The sequence below is a fragment of the Scyliorhinus canicula genome, chromosome 6 (assembly GCF_902713615.1).
Source record: "Scyliorhinus canicula chromosome 6, sScyCan1.1, whole genome shotgun sequence".
In the NCBI taxonomy this organism is placed as follows: domain Eukaryota; kingdom Metazoa; phylum Chordata; class Chondrichthyes; order Carcharhiniformes; family Scyliorhinidae; genus Scyliorhinus; species Scyliorhinus canicula.
The window spans coordinates 179,302,766-179,325,807 of record NC_052151.1 but is presented as its reverse complement, the minus strand read 5'-3'; the positions used below and the strand labels follow the sequence as shown (position 1 = coordinate 179,325,807).

At 42.7% G+C, this 23,042-nt stretch overlaps 1 protein-coding gene and 1 long non-coding RNA gene across 5 annotated transcripts in view; one reads left to right on the top strand and one right to left on the bottom strand.

Annotated features, from left to right (window-relative positions):
- The window catches only part of LOC119967685, a 130,889-nt gene that overhangs the window by 16,770 nt on the left and 91,077 nt on the right, over positions 1-23,042 (bottom strand). The window lies entirely within an intron of this gene.
- tsnax (translin-associated factor X) overlaps positions 1-23,042 on the top strand; it is a 171,472-nt gene that overhangs the window by 92,064 nt on the left and 56,366 nt on the right. For all 4 annotated transcript variants that reach the window (XM_038800526.1, XM_038800527.1, XM_038800525.1 and 1 more), the window contains exon 3: positions 20,603-20,717. In XM_038800526.1, coding sequence (XP_038656454.1) covers positions 20,603-20,717 — 115 coding nt within the window. The remainder of the gene's footprint in view (positions 1-20,602; positions 20,718-23,042) is intronic.

Genomic DNA, 23,042 nt, shown 5'->3' with positions numbered 1-23,042 from the left:
CTCCCTAGCTTCCCAGAGAATCTTAAAATAAATCCCATCTGGCCCAGGAGACGTATCTATTTTCACACTTTCCAGAATTGCTAACACCTCCTCCTTAAGAACCTCAATCCCGTCTAGTCTAATAGCCTGTATCTCAGTATTCTCCTCGACAACATTGTCTTTTTCCTGTGTGAATACTGACGAAAAATATTCATTTAGCGCTTCTCCTATCTCCTCGGCCTCCACGCACAACTTCCCACTACTGTCCTTGACTGGCCCTACTCTTACCCTAGTCATTATTTTATTCCTGACATATCTATAGAAAGCTTTAGAGTTTTCCTTGATCCTACCTGCCAAGGACTTCTCATGTCCCCTCCTCGCTCTTCTTAGCTCTCTCTTTAGGTCCTTCCTGGCTAATTTGTAACTCTCAAGCGCACTAACTGAATCTTCACGTCTCATCTTCACATAAGCCTCCTTCTTCCTCTTGACAAGTGATTCAACTCCTTTACTGAACCACGGTGGTTCCTTCGCTCGACCACTTCCTCCCTGCCTGACAGGTACATACTTATCAAGGACATGCAGTAGCTGTTCCTTGAACAAACTCCACATTTCAATTGTGCCGATCCCCTGCAGTTTCCTTCCCCATCCTATGCATCCTAAGTCTTGCCTAATCGCATTATAATTGCCTTTCCCCCAGCTATAACTCTTGCCCTGCGGTATATACCTATCCCTTTCCATCTCAAAAGTAAACGTAAACAAATTGTAGTCACTATCACCAAAGTGCTCACCTACCTCCAAATCTAACACCTGGCCTGGTTCATTTCTCAGTACCAAAACCAATGTGGCCCCGCCTCTTGTTGGCCTATCTACATAGTGTCAGGAAACCGTCCTGCACACATTGGACAAAAACGGACCCATCTAAAGTACTCGAACTATAAGGTTTCCAGTCAATATTTGAAAAGTTAAAGTCCCCCATAACGACTACCCTGTTACTTTTGCTCCTATCTAGAATCATTTTTGCAATCCTTTCCTCTACATCTCTGGAACTTTTCGGAGGCCTATAGAAAACTCCCAACAGGCTGACCTCTCCTTTCCTGTTTCTAACCTCAGCCCATACTACCTCAGTTGATGTCCTCATGAAACGTCCTTTCTGCCACTGTAATACTGCCCTTTACTAACAATGCCACACCTCCCCCTCTTTTATCACCTTCCCTGAGCTTACTGAAACATCTATACCCCTGAACCTGCAACAACCATTCCTGTCCCTGCTCTATCCATGTCTCCAAAATGGCCACAACATTGGAGTCCCAGGTACCAACCCGTGCTGTACGTTCACTCACCTTATTCTGGATGCTCCTGGCGTTGAAGTAGACACACTTCAAACCACCTTCCTGCCTGCCAGTACACTCCTGCGACCTTGAAACCTTTCTCATGACTTCACTACTCTCAACCTCTACAATTCAGGTTCCTATCTCCCTGCTGAATTAGTTTAAACCCTGCCGAAGAGCATTAGCAAATTTCCCCCCCAGGATATTGGTACCCATCTGGTTCAGGTGTAGACCATTCCGTTTTAGTGGTCCCACCTACCCCAGAATGAGCCCCAATTATCCAGGTATCTGAATCCCTCCCTCCTGCACCATCCCTATAGCCACCGTCACATTCACCATGCCACTGCCCATTGTTACCCAAAGCCTGGGCCCCGGCCACGAAGGGATGACTCGACCCGCTCGGCCACCTCCGCATCTCACGACAAGTATTGTGGATAAAATAACATTCACAATAATGGTTGGGGGCCCAACCGACCCAAGGCCTCAAAGACCAGATACTCTGCTCTGTCGAATCTGATGCACCCAGCCTCCAAATCAGGATTACTGAACCATAGCAGCCAATTTTAAAACTAAATCGAGAACTTGCCTCCTACCTCTCACCAGGCGAACTGATTAGACACACCGTACCCAACCTCTACCCCCTGAACCAGTCAAGATAAACGGCACGCAATGCAGTGGGATCTCAACTTTACGAGAGAAATTGCTCTTCCAAATCCCAAAACACTCGTCCCTCTCCACCATTTTCCCAAGGATACCTCGCAAATCTTCCAAGTGACCTCTAAGGTCCTGCACCACAGAGCTAAAATCTTCACCCAGAACAACATTCTCACAGCTTTGTTCCTTGTGAGTGGGCTTTTGCCTCAGTGTGCTGTGAGCATTGCCAGCAATGATGCCTCTGCAGGTTATACCCCACCCCAGCCAACTCAGACCGTCATACTTTTCTACAATTATTTTGGCTCCTCTAAACACTATCAGAATCCTCCAGGGACAAGGGCAGCATGGTGGCGCAGTGGTTAGAACTGCCGCCTCACGGCGTCGAGGTCCCAGATTCGATCCCGGCTCTGGGTCACTGTCCGTGTGGAATTTGCACATTCTTCCATGTCAGCATGAATTTCACCCCCACAACCCAAAGATGTGCAGGGTAGGTGAATTGGCTACACTAAATTGCCCCTTAATTGGAAAAAATGAATTGGGTACTCTAAATTTATTTAAAAAAAGAATCCTCCAGAGACAAGCGCAGGTCATATATCCCAAGAAAAGACAAATATTGAATGTGCACCAGGATAAAATAAAGGGTTACAAGATCAACAAAGTCAGAGCTTGCGAAAACTACAATCGCTCACATCACGTGACTGCCCCAACGTCCTTATTTTTATGTTCAATTCCTCTCATAATAAAGGGTAGCATTCTTTTAGTCTTTTTGATTACATGCTGCAACTGCTTACAAACGATCTGTGATTCAGGCATGAGAATACCTAGATCCCTACGTACCTTGGAATTCTTAAGTTGGTCTCCGTTTAAGTAATATGCTTCTTTATTTTTCCTGCTAATTTGAACAACTTCACATTTTTCTGCCCAATATTTATCTCTGAATTAAAATCGCAAACAGATTATTGACTGCGGTTTATGGGAGCTTGCTGTATGCAAATTGGCTGCCGCATTTTCTGCACAAATGACTATACTTCAAAAGGACTTATTTACTGGTAACGTGCTTCGGGTGCTGCTGGTGGATGTAAAAAATGCGAGAGGAATGCTTTGCTTTTATATTCTTTTCTACAGATCTTTGTCATTGGGTTATTTTTGAATTGTCAAAATGTCAGTTTTATGCAACTGCTGGGTCTGTTTCAGGAAACCACTGTTATGAAACTCATTATAAATTATTTTGAGAATCTATCTTGATTATTTTCAAACAGTGAATCTGCTGTGACATTGCTGACAATGAGTCATAGGATGAGCATTTTATCATGTGGATGCGTTGACATCAACTTCCCTTCCGACTCAGCAGAGTCAGAAATACCCCCTAACATGATTATTGTCTTTCACTCTGCCGCATACACAGCCTCTCTTCTCTTGCCACAGTTGGTGTCTTTCTATGTGTCTCTGCTTTTGTAATTTTTCTCTCCCTTCTTTCCTTCCATTTTTCTCTCCCTCTCTCTTCCCATTCTTCTCAAATTTTCTTACTCGTTAGCACGGTAGCGCAGTGGTTAGCACTGTTGATTCACCGCTCCAGGGTCCCAGGTTCGATTGCCGGCTTGGGTCACTGTTTGTGTGTTAAGTAATTGGTTAAGAGACATTCCAATTAGTTGTCTCATTTATGTTAAGTATACAATAATTGACACTGATTATGTAAAGGGGCTTCAGGTGGCCTTTGTGTCAGGTGATGTGATGTTAGAGTTTTGTGCAGAGTCTGTTGAAATAAATTAAAGTTGTTTGTGAAAAAGGAGCAGAACCTTTGGCTCTTTATACAACAGCAGCTAAGCGTTTAACAAATGGTAGCAGATGATGGTTGCTGTGCAAATGTAAAGAGTTGAAAGATACAACTTTTCCAGACCAAACCAAGGAGTGAGTGAGAAGAAAAAAAAACAAAGATATATGGCTGAACCTAGGATAAAGATGGCTGGATATGACTACCCCTCCTTATTTTCTGAAAGGGGATTATACGACCAATGGAGATGTGCAGTAGTTATGTGGACTGAGGTAACTGCCTTGGGAAAGAGAAAACAAGGTATGGCATTGGCTCTTTCTCTACCTTATGACAGTAAAAACTGGGGCAAAGTGTTTTCTGAGCTGGAATTGGAAGAGTTAGACTCAGAAGAAGGTCTGCAGACTCTATTACGTTAAATGGATAAGATTTATAAGAAGGATGACTTGGTCGTATGAAGCATGGTCGGATTTTGATAGATTCTGGAAAATAGAGGATTTCTCCATTATATAATGGAATTTGGCAGACTATATAAAAGGCTGCAGAAACGCAACCTGGAATTTCCACAGTCTGCGTTGGCCTTTAAATTACTTGACTGTGCTGGAGTGAGCAACATGGATAGACTCCTGGTGTTGACAGGAGTTCAGTTTGTTGATAAGTTTACCTTATTCGATCAGATGACAGAAGCTTTAAAAAAGTTTCTGGGGAAACATTCGATTCCGATGGCTCTGATGACCCAAATAGGTCAGCCTGCAATAAAGCAGAATATGGAAGATACACTAATAACAGGATGGCGAAATCGTATGGCTACAAAGAGGTTCCAAGACTATAGAAGGAGATCGGGATCCGGAAATTATGAAGACAGAAACCCAGTTAGAGCCTACAATAGGAAGGTGAACCCCAGAAATGCACGGGCATGATAAATTGATGCCATTATGCTTTCAACTGTCCAACACGTTTATAATAGTGTTTGAAGCGACACATGACATGGAAGAGTCAGAAGAGGAAAAATATAGTGACCAGAAAGAAGGCATTGTCCTATTAACAAGCGGTTTTACGCCGGTAATGAGGGTGTTGATTGCAGAATCTTCAATTGTGCTATATTGGACAGTGGCTGCATATCTACTGCGTGTGGAATTGGCTGGTTAAAATGTTACCTGGACTCCTTGAATGCTGAAAATCGTAACAAGGCTAAGGAATTTGAAAGTTCCACAAATTTCAGGTGTGGTGATGATAATACTCTGAAGTTGCTGAAAAGAGTGGTGATCCCTCGCAATATTGCCGGAGTGAATCATTTCATTAGCATGGATGTTGTATCAAGTGAGATACCTTTGCTTCTGAGCAGACCGTTGAAACTGGATATGGAACAGGTTAAGGCAACAGTTTTTGGAAAGACAGTGGACTTACAATTTACACAGTCGGGACACTATTGTATTCCATTACTGACAAACAATATTTCAAGTACAGTTGTTAAGGATGTGTTAATGGCAGTTGAAAATAGGACTTTAGCTGATAAAAAGCTTGTTGTATTAAACCTGCACAGGCAATTTGCGCATCCATCACCTCGGAGGCTGAAAAATTTATTAAAGGATGGAGGGGTAAGGGATGAAGACTGTCCAAAGCTAATAGAACAGGTTAGTAATCACTGTGAAGTTTGTAGGAAGTACAGAAGGACACCAGCACGACCGATAGTAACCCTACCTTTGGCCAGGGATTTTAATTACATTGTGGCCATGGACCTTAAGATCTGGGATAAAGCCAATAATATATTTATTTTGCATTTTGTAGATTCAGCAACCAGATTTAGTCAATCAACGATTGTACGAAGTAAAGAAAAAAGGGTAATTCTGGATCAAATTATGGAAAAATGGATAGGGACAGGAATGGGCCCACCCGCAAAATTCCTTATGGACAATGGGGGAGAATTTGCTAATGATGAGTTTAGGAATATGTGTGAAAACGTGAATATCACAGTTCTGAATACAGCTGCAGAAAGCCCATTTAGTAATGGTGTGTGTGAAAGAAACCATGCGGTAATAGATGACATGCTCTGAGAAATGTTGGCAGATAGACCAAACTGCAAGCTAAATTCAGCTTTAGCATGGGCGGTACATGCAAAGAATTAATTGCCGATGGTTGGGGGTTATAGTCGCTATCAATTAGCGTTTGGTAGAAGTCCTAAAAGGGACTACAATTAGCTCTGCCTTTGCTGAGCATTTAAATGCTTAACATAGCAGTAGAAAAGCTTTTTTGGAAGCAGAAGTCTCTGAAAGAATTCGCAGAGCTTTGAGGCATAATGTACAGTCATCAAATACTGTTTTTCAGCAAGAAGACATAGTATACTATAAGAGAAACAATTTTAATGAATGGAAAGGCCCAGGGAAGATCATAGGCATAGATGGCAAAACAATTATTTTGCAACATGGCAATCAAACTGTTAGGGTACATTCATCAAGGATAATGTGTACAGATTATAAATTTTCAAATTTAGACAGAGCAGACAGACATGACGAGGAACCAGGGTCATCTGGTAAGCACATATTACAGAACTATGAGGACCAGTTAACTGATACAGACAGAGTTTCTGTAGAGGAACACAACACTTCTGATGATTTAGAACAGGCCATTTTTCCGAAAGGACAACTGCCAAAAGTTGGAACAAATGTGACAGACTTACCTGAAGGGTCGAGTCAACGGAAGGATGCAACTGTTATTAGTAGAGCAGGGAAGGCCACTGGAAAGTATAAACATTGATTGAATCTACAGCAGTCGGGCAGCACGGCGCAGTGGTGGCACTGCAGTCTCACAGCGCCGAGGTCCCAGGTTTGATCCCGGCTCTGGGTCACTGTCCGTGTGGGGTATGCACATTCTCCCCGTTTTGCGTGGGTTTCACCCCCACAAACCAAAGATGTCCATGCTAAATTGCCCCTTAATTAGAAAAAAATTAATTGGGTACTCTAAATGTAAAAAAAAAAGAATCTACAGCATTCAGGAGTGGGAGTCAAGACAATGGATTAGGAATACGAGGTTCAAAATTGGAGGGCAAAGAAATGCAGTGCCAGTTCAGATAGCACATCGGATAGTGAACAGGTCTGCAGGAAAAGGTCGAGAACTATTGAAAGGACATCCCACAGCAGAAGGGAAAGATCAGGCAGTAGCAATACAGAATGAGATACCAGGCGGGAGAGAGGACGTAGTTTAACAAGGTCTCGGAACATGAGTAAGATTACAAATACTAACACGAGTAGAAGCCCACATGCACGTGAGATTTTGGTGGCGTCTAGTAAGTTAGATGAAAAAGTTATCAAAGATGCCAAACAGCAAGAACTGCATAGTTGGAGTGAATTTGGGGTATACACGGAAGTACTGAATAGGAGACAAAGAGCTCTATCCCACAGATGGATTTGCACGGAAAAGGTTCTTCCGGATGGAACTTATAAGGCAAAGGCCAGGCTTGTGGCGAGGGGATTTAAAGAAAACGTAGAAGATCAGGATTTAAGGGTAGATTCACTTACGGCAGGAAAGGTTATTTTAAAGATCTTCTTGGCTCTATTAGCCACAAAGGCACGGGAATGCAAATCTATAGATATAAAAGCTGCCTTCTTGCAGGGGCATCAGCTCCATAGAGACATTTTTCTCCATCTTCCTAAAGAGGCAGCTAACACAGAAGGGGTACTCTGGAAGTTCAACAATGTGTGTATGGATAAATGATGCGTCTAGAGCAGGAGTTCTCAACCTTTTTTAACCCATGGACCCCTTTTCCTCTTAATTTTTTTTTGTGGACCCCCATAGCCATTCCACAGAAAAAAAAGCTTCTTATATGCGTGGTAAACTAATCCTAAAGTCCATCTACCTTACCGTGAGGGTTGGAAACGGATTAGCGGTATTTTCGTACATTGCCAAACTTATTCTAATATGAAAAGTAATGAAAAAAACTTTTTACTGACTAAATTGAATTAAATTACTCGAAAAAGAACCAATTCATATCAAATATACACAGTTTCTAGTGATTACTGTGTTAAATCATTCATTAAACTTGTCAAGGAGAAACGTGGCATAAGCGTCAGGTCAACCGTGGGTATTAAATAAGCTGCTTCTGTCATTAAAGGTCCTCCGGGCTGTTCCTAGGGGACAATAGCCCGGGCAATCTTCAACAACAACTGTCATTAAAGCACAATAAACCCATTTGTCATCAACCGGTATGGATATTTTTTTCTCAGAATACAGTACCTCAAAAATAAACACAGCAAATGCACCTTTTTGGTTCTGAGCCCCTTCAGCCCTCAAGGTAAATTAGATAGATTATAATCTCTCTTTGACCTTTGTCAGTGCGAGAGAGAGAGAGAGAGAAAGGTGAATATTCATCATGAAAACAAACATTTTTTTCTTCTACTTGATTCTCAGTAATAACAATTGTTCTGAAGTAGAACTGCTCTATGGACCACTAAAATATCACCGTGGACCCCCAATTCGGTATTTTTTTTGTGTGGACCCCCAGTAATGTTACATGGACCCCCAGGGTCCATGTGGACCCCGGTTGAGAACCACTGGTCTAGAGTCTGGTATTTTTCAGTAAGGTCAGTTTTGTTAAAGTTAGGCTGTTGCCAGTTGAAAGCAGATCCAGCAATGTTTTACTGGCACTGTGAAGGAAATCTTTCTGGCATCTTTTCTGATGCATGTCGATGATTTTTTGTGGGGTGGGACTATTGATTTCTAAGTTACTGTAATCTCTGGTTTGAGGAAAGAATTTGGGATTGGAAGTTAGGCTTCTGGTGCATTTAAATATATTGGACTGGAAATCGGACAGACGAAGTTAGGGGCACCTTTATGTCAGCAATCTTATTTGGAAAGTTTCAGCCCAACAGCAATTAGCCGTGGCTGGGTTTCACAAAAAGACGCAATGGTTTCAAAGATGGAAAAAGAACAACTGCAAAGTTTAATTGGGCAACTGAATTGGACAGGTAGACAGACTGGACCAGACGTGAGTTTAGATGTCTTAGAGTTGAGTACAAAAATTAATGATCCCAAAGTGGAAGACATAATAAGAGCAAATAAAGCGTTGGTTGAGCTAAAAATGCTGGAATGTGTTTTGAGGTTCCCGGTTTTAGGTGACCGTAGGCACTTGAAACTCATAGTTTATAGTGCATCCTATGCAAATTCATATGATGGGGTTTCAAGAGCAGGAGGTTTTATAATTTTCCTTTAGAGGAACATTGGTAAATGTTGCCCTCTTGTGTGGGGTAACAAAGAAAATATGGAGAGTGGTCAAAATCACTTTGGCTGCTGAGATGTTAAGCCTCGTAGAGGAGGTGGATATGGCCTTTTATATATCTCAGATATTGACAGAAATTTTGGGATTGGGGATTTGGATAATATACCTATTGAATGTCACATTGACAATAAATCCCTTTGGGAAAATCTGCACTCTACAAAACGTGTCAATGAAAAAAGGTTAAGGATAGACATTGCAAGTTTGAAGCAGATGTTGGACAGAGGGGAAGTAGCAAAAATTAAATGGGTTGACAGTAGCTATCAATTATCAAGACTGTTTTACAAAAAGAGGGGCTAGCTCAGAAACTTTTGGATTTTGTTAATGAAGGGTGCCTATTTCTGGACTGCTTTTTCTTTCTTCAAAAATGGAAAAAAAAAACAAGAAGGGGGCAAATTGCATGTGTTTTTTTGAGTTTCTTGTAATTTTGTTTTCACCTAATATTTTTCTCCAAGGAAGGGGCGACTATTAAGTATTGGGTTAAGAGACAGTGCAATTAGTTGTCCGATTTATGTTAAGTATCTAATAATTGACACTGATGTGTAAAAGGGCTTCAGGTGGCCTTTGCGTCAGGTGATGTGATGTTAGAGTTTTGTGCAGAGTCTGTTGAAGTAAATTAAAGGTGTTTGTGGAAAAGGAGCGGAACCGTTGACTCTTTATACAACAACAGCTAAACGTATAACATGTTCCGAGTCTGTACGTTCTCCCCGTGCCTGCGTGGGTTTCCTCCGGGTGCTCCGGTTTCTCCCCTCAGTCCAAAGATGTGCAGGTTAGGTGGATTGGCCAGACTACTTCCTTCTGTGTTCTCACCTCTCTGCACACTTTCTCTTTGTTCTCTCTGGTTGCTGCATACCTTACAAAAAAATCAGTGACTACGCTTCAAAGTACTTCAGGGTTTGCAAAGTGCTTTGGGGGTCCAGCAATCATGAAAATTGCCGTATGAATGCAAGTTTTTTTCTTTCGTCTGTTCTATCTTTGACCATACATGCTTGACCCTCTCTCTGCTGAGCTCATAATATCCTTGTCTTTAATTCTGAATGCGGGCAAGTGGGACTAGCTTAGCGCTAGAAACTGGACTGCATGGACAAGTTGGGGCAAAGAGCCTGTTTCCATGCTGTAAACATCTATGATTCTATGAAGGTTGCGAGTTGAAATGCCATGGAACTTCTACAGATAGTCTAGATTTTCTTCTGGGCAGCATTGAAGTGTTGCTCTGTTGTCAGAGGTGTCATCCTTTGGATATGTGAAGATCCCTTAGCACTAAACTTAGAAAAGCAGGGGTACAAATTTCCTCACCCATAGATTAATTGGCCATTCATTCATTTGATCCTTATGAAACCTTGCTGTATGCAAATGGTTTGTTACGTTTGCACACATAACAATAAGACCATTAGACAAAGGAGCAGAATTAGGCCTCTTGTCCCTTTGGGTCTGCTCCGCCATTCAATCATGGCTGATATTTTTCTCATCCCCATTCTCCTGCCTTCTCTCCATAACCCCTGATCCCCTTATTAATCAGGAACCTATTTATCTCTGTCTTAAAGACACTCAGTGATTTACAATAGTGGCTGTATTTCACAAGTGATGTGAAGCACTTTGTTTTTCTCTGATTGAATAAGTGATCATGCAAGTATCTGGGGTGGCACAGTGGTTAGCATTGCTGCCTCACAGCTCCAGGATCTCAGGTTCAATTCTGGCCTCGGGTGACTGTCCGTGTGAAGTTTGCATTTTCTTTCCATGTCTGCGTGGTTTCCTCTGGGTGCTCCAGTTTTTCCCCACAGTCCAAACATGTGCAGGTTAAGTGGATTTGGCTGTGCTAAATTGCCCCTTAGTGTCCAAAAGTTGGGGGGGGGGGGGTGGTTACTGTGTTACGGGGATAGGGTGGAGAGGTGGGTTTAAGTAGGGTGCTGTTTCCAAGGGCTGGTGCAGGCTCGATGGGCTCTGCACTAAAAATTCTGAGATTCCATAATTCTTTCACCGCATTTTCTCTTTACAATTTCTATAGCTGAGCGGTTATTATTTGTATGACATTTAGAGTTAAAAACATTGGAAGAGTTTTATTTTATTGAGTTTAGCAAATGATGCAAATTAGCTAAGGATGCAGTGAAATGAGGCAGTATGCTATCATAGCCATTACAGAAACATAGCTTAAAGATGGACAGAAATGGCAACTCAACGTTTCTAGTATCATGGTTGTCATATGAGATGAAGAGGAGGATAAAAAAAAAGGAGTGGGGGTGCAATTTTGGCCGAAGAAACAATTACAGCTGTGAGAAGTGATATGTTGGGAAGAGATCATCAATTGAGGCAATATGAATTAAGCCAAGGAACAAAAAGAGGCAGTCACACTGCTAGGAGTGTACAACCCCCCCCCCCCAAAACAATCATAGGGAGATGGAATAGCAAGTCCAACAAGAGAGGTACAGTTCTGGACTTAGTTGAGGAAATGAAGCTGGGCAGGTGGAAAGAGTGGCATTTTAGTGGTAGTGATCATAATTCAGTTAGTTTTAACATAATTATGGAAAAGGGACAAAGGGGAGAACAGGCGTTAAAATTCTAAATTTAGGTAAGGCCAATTTTACCAAGCTGAGGAGTGATTCAGCAAAAGCGGACTATTTGAAGATAAATAAGTGGAGTTCTGCAGAGCTTAATACTGGATCCCCTGCTTTTTGTCGTACATGAGTGATTTGGACTTAAATTTCGGGACATCATTAAGAAGTTTGCAGACAGCACAAATATTGGCTGCGTGGTTCATCATGAGGAGGAATGCTGTAGCCTGCAAGAAGATATCAATGGACTGTGGATATCAATGGACTGGTCAGACAAGTGGCAAATGGAATTCAATCTGGAGAGGTGGGAGGTGATGTGTTTGGGAAAGTTAGACAAGGCAAAGTAATACATAATAAATGGAAAGATACTGAGAGGTGTGGAGGAAGTGAGGGACCTTGGGAATGCATGCCCACAGTTCTCCGAAGGTAGAAAAACAGGTGGTTAAGAATATGAAGTACAGGACATGGTGCCCCTACCGCTGGCGGGTAGAGTGCAGTCCGTCAAAATGACGGTTCTCCCGAGGTTCTTGTTCCTTTTTCAGTGCCTGCCCATCCTTATCCCTAGGGCCTTTTTTAGAAGGGTGACTAGCAGCATCATGAGCTTTGTTTGGGCGCATGGGACCCCGAGGGTGAAGAGGGTCTTCTTGGAGCGGGGCAGAGATGGTGGGGGGCTGGCGTTACCCAACCTCTTGGGGTATTATTGGGCGGCCAATGTGTCGATGGTGCGCAAGTGGGTGATGGAGGGGGAGGGGGCAGCATGGAAAAGGTTGGAGATGATGTCCTGTGGAGGCACAAGCCTGGGGGCCCTGGTAACGGCGCCGTTGCCGCTCCCTCCTACGAGGTATACCACGAGTCCGGTGGTGGCGGCTACCCTCAAAATTTGGGAGCAGTGGAGGCGACATAGGGGGGAAGTGGGGGGCTTGATGGAGGCTCCGCTAAGGGGGAACCATCGGTTCGTCCCGGGGAACATTGATGGGGGGTTCCTGGGGTGGCACAGAGCGGGCATCAGAAAGCTGAGGGACCTGTTCATTGACGGGAGGTTTGCGAGCCTGGGAGAGTTGGAGGAGAAATTTGAGCTCCCCTCGGGGAACATATTCAGGTACGTGCAGGTAAAGGCGTTTGCTAGACTGCAGGTGGAGGGATTCCCTTTGCTGCCCGCGAGGGGGGTGAGGGACAGGGTGCTTTCGGGGGTTTGGGTCAAGGATGGGAACGTATCTGATATCTACAAGGTAATGCAGGAGGTGGAGGAGGCGTCAGTAGAGGAGCTAAATGCTAAGTGGGAGGGTGAGCTGGGGGAGCAGATAGAGGATGGGACATGGATGGATGCCCTGGAGATGGTTAGCTCTTCCTCCTCATGTGCACGGCTTAGCCTCATCCAACTCAAGGTGCTGCACCGGGCCCATATGTCCGGGACTAGGATGAGTAGGTTCTTTGGGGGCGAAGACAGGTGTGTCAGGTGTTCGGGGACTCCAGTGAACCATGTCCATATGTTCTGGGCATGCCCGGCTCTGGAGGAGTTCTGGAAGGGGGTGGCGAGGACGGTGTCGAGGGTGGTAGGATCCAGGGTCAAGCCAGGCTGGGGATTCGCAATTGTTGGGGCTGCGGTGGATCCGGGAGTGCAGGAGGCGAGAGAGGCCGGTGTTTTGGCCTTTGCGTCCCTAGTAGCCCGGCGGAGGATCTTGCTACAGTGGAAGGATGCGAGACCCCCAAGCGTGGAGACCTGGATCAATGACATGGCAGGTTGTATTAAGCTGGAGAAGGTCAAATTCGCCCTGAGAGGATTGGTACAAGGGTTTTTTAGGCGGTGGTAGCCTTTCCTCGATTTTCTGGCTCAACGATAGGGAACTGGGTCAGCAGCAGCAGCAACCCGGGGGTTAAATGTGGAGCGGGGTGGGGGTGGGGGGTGTGTGTGTTGACTATGTTTATTAAATTGAATTTATTTTCAAGTTCTCTTGTTTGCCAGGTTTGGGGGGGGGGCTCGATATATGCGTGGTTACGGTCTTGGGGGTGTTATGCTTATTATATTGTTTTATTGTTGTTTGTTACTGTTTGTTGTTACATATTTTGTAAAAAAGAATATGAAGTACTCTCCTTTATTAGCCGAGATATAGAATAAACGAGCAGGGAGGCTATGCTAGAGTTATGTAAAATGTTAGTTAGGTGACAATGTAAAAAGAAAATCTCAAGAGTTACATTTTGAGGAATAATTTAAATTAAGAACTAATTTCAATCAAAAGTCTAGTTTGTTCGTTAATTTGGAAATTAACTAAAGTTTCTCTTTTCGCTGGGTGAAGCTTAATTGCAATTTAAAAACAGGATTTTACAGGTTCTCAGCTGAAGCTAATTAATTAGACAACTGGTTTAATCCGGTTTCAGAAACCTTTAATTAGGGGCCATAAAAGGAGGGGCAGTACTAGGTGCTGAATTGTTGCACCAGAGTGTTGCTGGCGTTTGGTGAAAAAGGGAGCCAGATGAAAGAGGGACGAGCGGAGACAGCCAGTCCTGCGAGGGACTTTCTATTTGGGCAGCAGGCTGAATTTGAAAAACAATCCAGGAGTGAAATAAAAGGAAAGCGTTGAATTCATTGGTTGGTAAGTAAATGCTAATTTGCATTAGCTATCCAAATTGCTTTCAGATTAAAGGTAAAAACAATAAATATTTTATAGATTGCAAAAACTAAACCCTAGTTGAAAATTAAAAAAAAATGATTGAATGAAATAGAGATGCAAGGCTCGGAGATGTGTTGTACCTGTATGATGTGAGTGTGCAATGTGGGTGAACCATTGTGGTTCCCAGTGCACACATCTGTAGAAAGTGTTGGTTGCGGAGGAAGTTCGGTTCCGTGTTGATGAGCTGGAATCTGAGATTCGGAAACTGCGACAAATCAGGGGGAGGAGGGGGAAGAGTTACCTTGATGCTGTGTTTCAGGAGGTAGTCACCCCTCTTCGATTAACTGCCTTGAATTTGGCCAGTGGTCAGGGACAGGAGGGTGTGATTATGAGTGAGGCAGATAGAGGGATCCAAGAGGTTGGGTTACAGGAGCCTCCGCCCTTGCCCTTGTCCAGCAGGTCCAGCAGGTTTTAGATTCTTGCTCCCTATGTGGACGGGAGTGGGGACTGTGGGAGGATGAGCAAACTGTCTACAACACCTTGGTACAGGAAGCCATTCAAGTGGAGGAGGAAAGAGAAATGTGGTCATTATCGGGATAGTATAGTTACAGGCATAGACACTCTGTGACCAGGATCAAGTGTACCGAAGGTCATGTTGCCTACCCGGTACCAGGGTTCAGGACATCTCATCTGGGCTGCTGAGGAACTTGGAGCGGTAGGAACAAGGTTCACATAGGTACCAACGATATAGGTAGAACAAGGATAGAGGTTCTGCTGAGGGAATATGAGTAGCTGTGGGCTAAATTAAAAAGCAGAACCAAAAAGGTAATAATCATTCTGATTACCACCTGAGTCACAAGCTAATTGGCACAGGGTCAATAAGATTAAAGAGGTAAATGCGTGGCTCAAAGATTGGAGTGGGAGAAATGGGTTCAAATACATGGGACATTGGCACCAGTACTGGGGAAGGAGGGAGCTGTTCTGATGGGATCGTCTTCACCTGAATCATGCTGGGACGAGAGTCCGAGTGAATCAAATAACATGGGATTAGTAAGGCTTTAAACTAAATAGTGGGAGGAGGGTTCAGTTGCATGGGAAATTAGAAAATCAAAATTAAAGGAGTAGGTAGGAGTGCAGGTTAGTGATGAGGAGGATTGTTACCAGAAAATAAAGGGAAGGGACTGAATGTAAGAATGTCATATTGCACCAAGGAATAAGAGAAGAGCAGAGAAATTTGATAATAGAATAAAATAGTTTCTGAATGCACAAAATATATGGAACAAAATTTAATGAGTTTACAGTACAAACAGAGACAAACGGGTATGATTTGGTGATGATTACTGAGATATGGGTACAAGGAGACCAGGTCTGGGAGTTGAATATCGAACGGAACACAGTATTTTTAGAACGATAGACAGGAAGGAAAAGGAGGAGGGGTCAGTGCTGTAGTGAGAAATTATATAGGCACTGGAGATCAAGATGTGGAATCAGTCTGGGTAGAAATAAGAAATAGCAAAAGAAAGAAGGCCCTGATGGGAGTAATCTCCAGGTTCCCTAAACAGTAGTTCCACAGTGGGGCACAGTATAAACCAGGAAATATTGGAGGAAGAAAAGTACGACAATCATCGGTGATTTTAACATGCATATAGACTGGATTAATCAAATTGGTAAGGGTAGAGTCAATGGAGAGTTCATTGAATGTATTAGAGATTGTTTCTTGAAGCAATATGTTGTGGAACCAACCAGGGAGCAGGCTATTCTGGATTTGGTATTGTGTAATCAGGAAGGATTAATTCATAACCTCCTAGTTAAGGATCCTCCAGGGAAGAGTGATCATAGCATAATAGAATTTCAAACTCAGTTTGAGGACGAGAAACTGGAGTCCCACATTAGTGGATTGGACAGAAAGACTAAACAGTAGGATAGTTGAAGAGCAGTGGTAGCTGTTCAAGAAGATATTCAATTCCTCCCAAATAAAAGATATTTCAGAGAGGAATAAAAATTGTAAGAGGGGGGAAAAGACATCCATGGCTAAACAAAGAAGTTAAAGATAACAAGACAAAAACTAAGGCATAACATATTGCAACGGCCAGTGGCAGGTTGGAAGATTGGGAAATATTTAAAAATCAACAGGGTTTCAAAAAAAAAAAAAAATCAAAGGTAAACTATGAAAGAAACTAGAGCAAAATATAAAAATGGATAGCAAAAACTTCTGTAAGTATGTAAAAGGGACAAGAGTAGCTAAAGTAATGTTGGTCCCTTGGATGATGAGACCAGGGAGTTAATAGTTGGGAACACACAAATGGCAGAGTCACTAAATCAATATTTTGCCTCCGTTTTCATGGTGGAGGACACTACCATCTCAATAGTAAAAGATAATGCAGAGGTAATAGAAATGGTGGAACTTAGAACAATCAACATCAATAGGGAAAAAGTACTAAATATAGGGATTGAAGAGAGACAAATCCCTAGGGCCTGATGGCGTACATACTAGGGTCTTCAAGGAAGTGGCAGCATGGATATTGGATCCATTAGTTATATTATTCCAAAATTCCTTGGATGCAGGTAAGGTTCCACTAGATTGGAAAAATGCTAATGTAATGCTCTTATTCAAAAGGGAGTGAGGCAGAAAGTAGGAAACTGTAGACCAGTTTGTTCAACATCTGTCACTGGGAAAATTTTAGAATACATTACTGAGGAAGTAATAACAGGACATTTAGAAAGTCAAAACGCAATCATCAGTCAGCATGGTTTATGAAGGGTAAATCGTGTTTGACTAATTTGCTAGAGTTCTTTGAAGATGTAAGAAGCCAAGTGGATAATGGTGATCCTGCAGATGTAGTATCTGGACTTCCAGAAGGCATTTGATAAGGTGTCACACACAGTAAGATGACATTAACTTGGATAGAAGGCAGAGAGTCAGAATAAATGGGTATTTTTCTGTTTGGCAAGATGTAACTAGTGGGGTGTCATAGGGGTTGGCTCGTAGGCCCCAAATATTTACAATTTATACTCATGACTTGGATGTAGGGATAGAAGGTACTGGAGCCAAATTTGCAGATGACACTAAAATAGGTGGTAAGTTGCAATGAGGAAATAAGAAATTTACAAATGGACATGGATAGGTTAGGTGAGTGGGCCAAAATTTGACAGATGGAGTTTAACGTGGATGAGTGTAAGATTATACATTTTGGTTGGAAAAATGGAAAGGCAACTCACTATCCAAATGGAAAGAAACTTCAGAGTGCTTCGGTGCACAGGGATCTGGGTATTCTCGTACATAAATGATAGAAAACTAGCATGCAGGTTCAACAGGTAATAAGGAAGGCAAATGGACTTTGGGTTTTTATACCTAAAGGAATAGAATATAAAAGTAGGCCAGTGTTGCTGCAAGGCATTGGTGAGACAGCACCTGGAGTACTGTGTAAACCGTGGCACAGAGCTTAGCGCTGCTGCCTCATAGTGCCAGGTACCTGCGTTCAATTCCAACTTTGGATGATTGTCTATGGAGAGTTTACACGTTCTCCCCATGTCTGCATGGGTTTCCTCCGGGTGCTCCGGTTTTTTTCCCACAGTCCAAAGATGTGCAAGTTAGGTGGATTTGCCATGATGAAATTAGTGTCCAAGGATGTGCAGGTTAGGTGGAGTTATGGGGCTAGGTAGGGTGCTTCCCTCCTTCATAGGGTCAGTGCAGACTCGATGGCTGAATGGCCTCCTGCACTGTAGGAATTCTATGATTTTGGTCCCCCTATTTAAGGAGGGATGTAGCTGAATTGGAGACAGTTCAGAGGAGATTCACTAGATTGATTCCAGAGATGATGAAGAGAGATTGAGCAGTTTCGGCCTATACCCTTTTGAGTTTAGAAAAATTAGGGAGATCTATTTGAGATATACAAAATGATAAAAGGTATTGACATAGTAGACCGAGAGCGGATGCTTCCTCTTGTGGGACTATCTGGAACGAGAGGTCACAATTTTAGGATAAGGGGTAGCAGATTTAAAACAGATGAGGAGAAATGACTTCTCTCAAAGGGTTGGGTATCTGTGGAATTCACTACCCTAGAGTGCGGTGGATGCCGGGACATTTGAGTAAATTTAAGATAATAATCTTTATTATTGTCACAAGTAGACTGACATCAACACTGCAATGAAATTACTGTGAAAAGGAGGAGACAGACAGATTTTTAATTAGTAATGGGTTGAAGGGTTATGGAGAATGGGCGGGAAAGTTGAGTTGAGGCCGTGAGGAGATCAGCCATAATCATTTTAAATGGTGGAGGAGGCTCGAGGGGCTGAATTGCCTACTCCTTCTCCTAGTTCTTATTTTCCCAACAGTGACCAACTGTTTGCGAATAAATATGATATTGATGTTAATTTTAAATGGTATACTCACCATTCCATGTTCATTGCTGCTGGAGTTGTAAAAAGGACCTCTGAGACACAGAGACTCTTTGGCAGTCATTTTCAAATTTCGGGTTGCAGGTCGCAGAGCCATCCACCGCAGTGTTCCTGCTCACGGGAATTAATGCGCAACGGCCCCAGTAGCCGACTTTTAAGAATGCTGGCTGCGACCGGCTTTAAAAATGACGGTCGCGACTGGCTTTCGGAATGCGTGCATGCTGCACATGCATGCCCGCTCATCAGTGCGTGTGCCCGGAGCCCAGCGAGAAACACCGCCCCCTCCTGATGTCACCACACTGACCCAGGAGAAGATTTTTAAAAAATTCAATGCAGTCTTCCTGTCTGGAGCGACAGCAGAGAACAGACCACAGGCGCAGAACACTGATATCAACTGCTCTGTGCGCGATTGCGATTCTTCTATTTTGTCAGCAGCAAACAGCAACTGGACTGTAAAATTTGAAATGGATAATGTTGTAATAAGGAAGAGAGGGCCAGAGACACAAACACGCCAGGATCTCACAACTAAGCCTGCTGGTGAGAGTGGTACAGGAGAATCCACAGCAGGACAAAGCAGTGGTGGTGTGAGCTGTTCAGGAGAATCCACAACAGGACAAAGCTGTGGTGGTGTGAGATGTTCAGGAGAGTCCACAGCTGGACAAAGCAGTCGTGGTGTGGGCTGTCAGAAGAGGTCCACAACAGGACAAAACAGTGCTGGTGTGACTTCCAGGACCTCTGATGAACAACCCACACAGAACTGTAACATTAAATGATAAAGCATGTGAGATTGTGAGGACCAAGCAGGCTTTCCAGTCGTATTAAAGGCAAGCGAAAATGGTGGGTCACGAAGTTCGGCTGGCATGGGTCCTGAAGGTTGGCCGGTTGGTCAAAATGGGTCCCCAGAAAATAGTTTGAAAAACACTGCTTTATGGGACACTATGTCAAGACTTAGCTCAGATAAGAGCAAATATTTATTCGGGAAATTTCCTGAATTCACTAAAAGGATTAAATGCAATGCCACAGCATCTTAAATTGGTGACCAGGAAAAGGTCTTTAGCATCTTGGAAGAGGTCTCCTTTGGCTTGGAGGAGGATATGAGAATAGGGTGAGCCCTACCAGAAGATGATAGGAGGCTGAGATGGCATCCTGCCTCCCCTGCAGATACAGGATCTCCAATGGAGGATTTGTTACACCTTGCATTCTCTCCCACTTGGTCCCTGAAGTGTGCTACAAAGTATTGCTTTGTGGCTTGCAGAACACTCCACACCTTCAGTGGGTATGAGGATCCCATATATTCTGTTCCATGAAAATTGCATTTAATCAACACTTGGTTTCTGGTGAGCAAGCTGTAGGCATGATCAAATTATGATCAAATCAAATCACCAAAAATTGTGTTAAATCTGGATTTCCAAACAGGTGTTTCTTAACTGCACAGCACCCATTAGTGGTTGTTTTCAACCTATGGCTAAAATAACTCCCAAAGGGGCAGCTCGGTGGCTCAGTAGGTTAGCACTGCAGTCTCACGGCGCTGAGGTCCCAGGTTCAATCCCGGCTCTGGGTCACTGTCCGTGTGGAATTTGCACATTCTCCCCGTGTTTGCGTGGGTTTCGTCCCCACAACCCAAAGATGTGCAAGGTAGGTGGATTGAAATTGCCTCTTAATTGGAAAAAATTAATTGGGTACTCTAAATTTATTTTTTTTAAATAATAATAAAATAACTCCCAAAGTGATTTGCCATTTTCAAATGACCTTTTTGTCGGCCTGGAAAGGTTCCTTTAATCTGTGGTTTATAGGGACGAAGCTTTGGTTTATGCACGGTTTTACTAAATCACTGCTGTTGCGGTTACCTCTAGTTTCATTCCCTGCCTCAGGGATTTCTCAGGAAGTGCTTTTCAATGTTAGCGGAAATGAAATGAGCAGTAGTTTCTATTGTTATATGAGAATGACATTGTATCATTTGCAGTGAATGCTGAATTGACATTTTCACAGATGAACCAAAATAGTGGTTATGGGCAAACTAATTGTTTTCCTCATTTTGTTTTGATCAGCCTTTCAAAAGGAGCTAGATGCAAAGCATGATAAATATGAGAGGCTGGTAAAGCTCAGTCGTGACATTACTATTGAAAGCAAACGGATTATTTTCCTTCTACACCGAGTAAGCAGGTGGGTAATAAACAAGATCTTCATTAAATACATTTAATTTTATAATAAGTTAATAAATGAAGAGTGCTATTTGTATGTAAAGTCGGTCTCTCTAAGTGTTGCTGTCATGAATTTGGATTATTGTTTGATATTATCCCATGTGATGCACATTATATAATTCTACTGGTAATGTCAGCCTGTGTACCTTTTAGGCCACAAGTATAAATGTAAAATTAACAGAGCCACAGTCATGTATAGTTTAATGTCTAGTCCAGGAACTTTGCAAATTGATACTTGGTGATTACTCATCCCTAAACTGCGAATCATATTATTTCAAGGTTGCTTTAGGATAATAACAAAATGTGATATTTTTCACATATTGGTGTGCCATGCTTAATATTACTTGTGAATCCAGCTGTAAGTCAAAGGATGCTGTGTTTTGTCGGGACAGGGACATTAAAGAAATTTAAAACGTTGTGTTATTCTGCTGGTGTGTTTTTTTTAGTGCTTTACTTGTAATTGCTCTATGTTGAAATGAATGCTCAGTCATGGATCAGGCTGTAGATTGGGACCCTAGCTACATTGTGGGAAGGTAAAATTACAAGAAAGCAGACATTATGGCTCCAAGATTCTTGGTGTTTTGTGATTCTGAAGTGTAGGGTATCTAGAAGAGAGATCTTAGTTCTAGAAGTCCTGAGGGCATTTCTCTGATCAGGGAGGACAAGGGCAGTTCTTTGATCGGGAAGGACAGATAATGCAATGTTACTTTGTGAACTCTTGAGATTGCATCTTAAAGTCAAGAGCAGGGGAGGGGGGGTTGGTTAGGGAGCTAGTCCCAGCATGACAAAGAGATGCAGGTTGTAGCGCTCTTTACAGGCTTGTAGCCTAGAAAAATCCCTATTAGTGAGTTTGTTGATTTATGGAATCATAGAACTTTTCGTAGAATTTTACAGTGCAGAAGGAGGCCATTCAGCCCAACGCGTCTGCACCGGCCCTTGGAAAAAGCACCCTACCCAAACTCATATCTCCACCCTATTCTCATGACCCAGTAACCCTACCCCACGTTTTTGGACGAAGGGCAATTTAGCATGGCCAATCCACCTAACGGGCCCATCTTTGGACTGTGGGAGGAAGCCGGAGCACCCGGAAGAAACCCATGCAGACACGGGGAGAACGTGCAGACCCGGCACAGATAGTGACGCAAGCCGGAATTGAACCTGGGACCCTGGAGCTGAGAAGCAACTGTGCTAAGTCACCACTGTTACCGTGCTGCCCATGGTATGGGCCCACGATATTTGTATGTTAGTCAATCAAAATTCATTTCTAGTTCATATCATAATTTTAACAGTTTGTACCAAGTAATTGTCTCTTCAATCTCAAAAATAGTTGAGAGATTTGTAAACTAAATTTTCACCTTTCAGACTGAGAAAAGGAAAATACATTGTTGGTAAAGAATATTTCCTTTATTCGCTTTGAATTGTAATTCTCACTAAGAAAACAAAGCTACTACTATTCACAGGTGTAGTAACCACAGATGTGGCCAAAGTGAAGACTTCCGAGTGTTTGGTAATATGTTAATAACTGAAATAGAGAAATTGGTGCCTAGTTTAGTTCAAATGGGCAGAGAATCAAACATTATTGGACCCATTTTACAGGCTTAAAATGGGTAGAATGAATGCAAATTTAACAGAGCTGCAATCCTTTGATTTGAATTTCTACTAAACTTGTTATGGCCTTTTTATTTGCAGTGCAAGCTTCATTTCCATATTTAAATTATTGTCCTGTGTGCCTTTCAGGCTTTCTTTCTAATTTTCATGATCTACAGCTGTTGTCTTGTGGCAGGCTTTGAAAGAACCATTCAACTACAGGTTGAGCACCCTTCTACGAAATTCCAAAAACCAAAAAAATTCTGAAATTCAAGAACACCACGCATGCCCAGTTCCCAATGTTCCGCATATTAATCTTTCCAAGTCAGGTCTCTGCTTTGCTCACTTCAGTCCGTAGTTCTCTGCATTCCCCACATGCGCAGTTCCCAATGCAGCATGTTAGCATGTTCCAAAATCTGAAAAAATTCGATACACACACAGCCCCAAGCATTTCGGATAAGGGATTTTCAACCTGTATTAGACTCCCCAGTTTGCTTATTTATTTCCATTGTGAAATGTATCCACTTCCGTGTAAAACGCTAGGAGAAAGAAATATCCCCTTCCTTTTGACAAATAATAAAAGCTGACTTTCCCACCTCACATACTATGGACTGAAGTGAGCAAAGCAGAGAACTGATTTGGAAAGATTAATTATTAATCTTTTTTGAAATTCAAGTAGAATTTTCTTCGATAAATTACA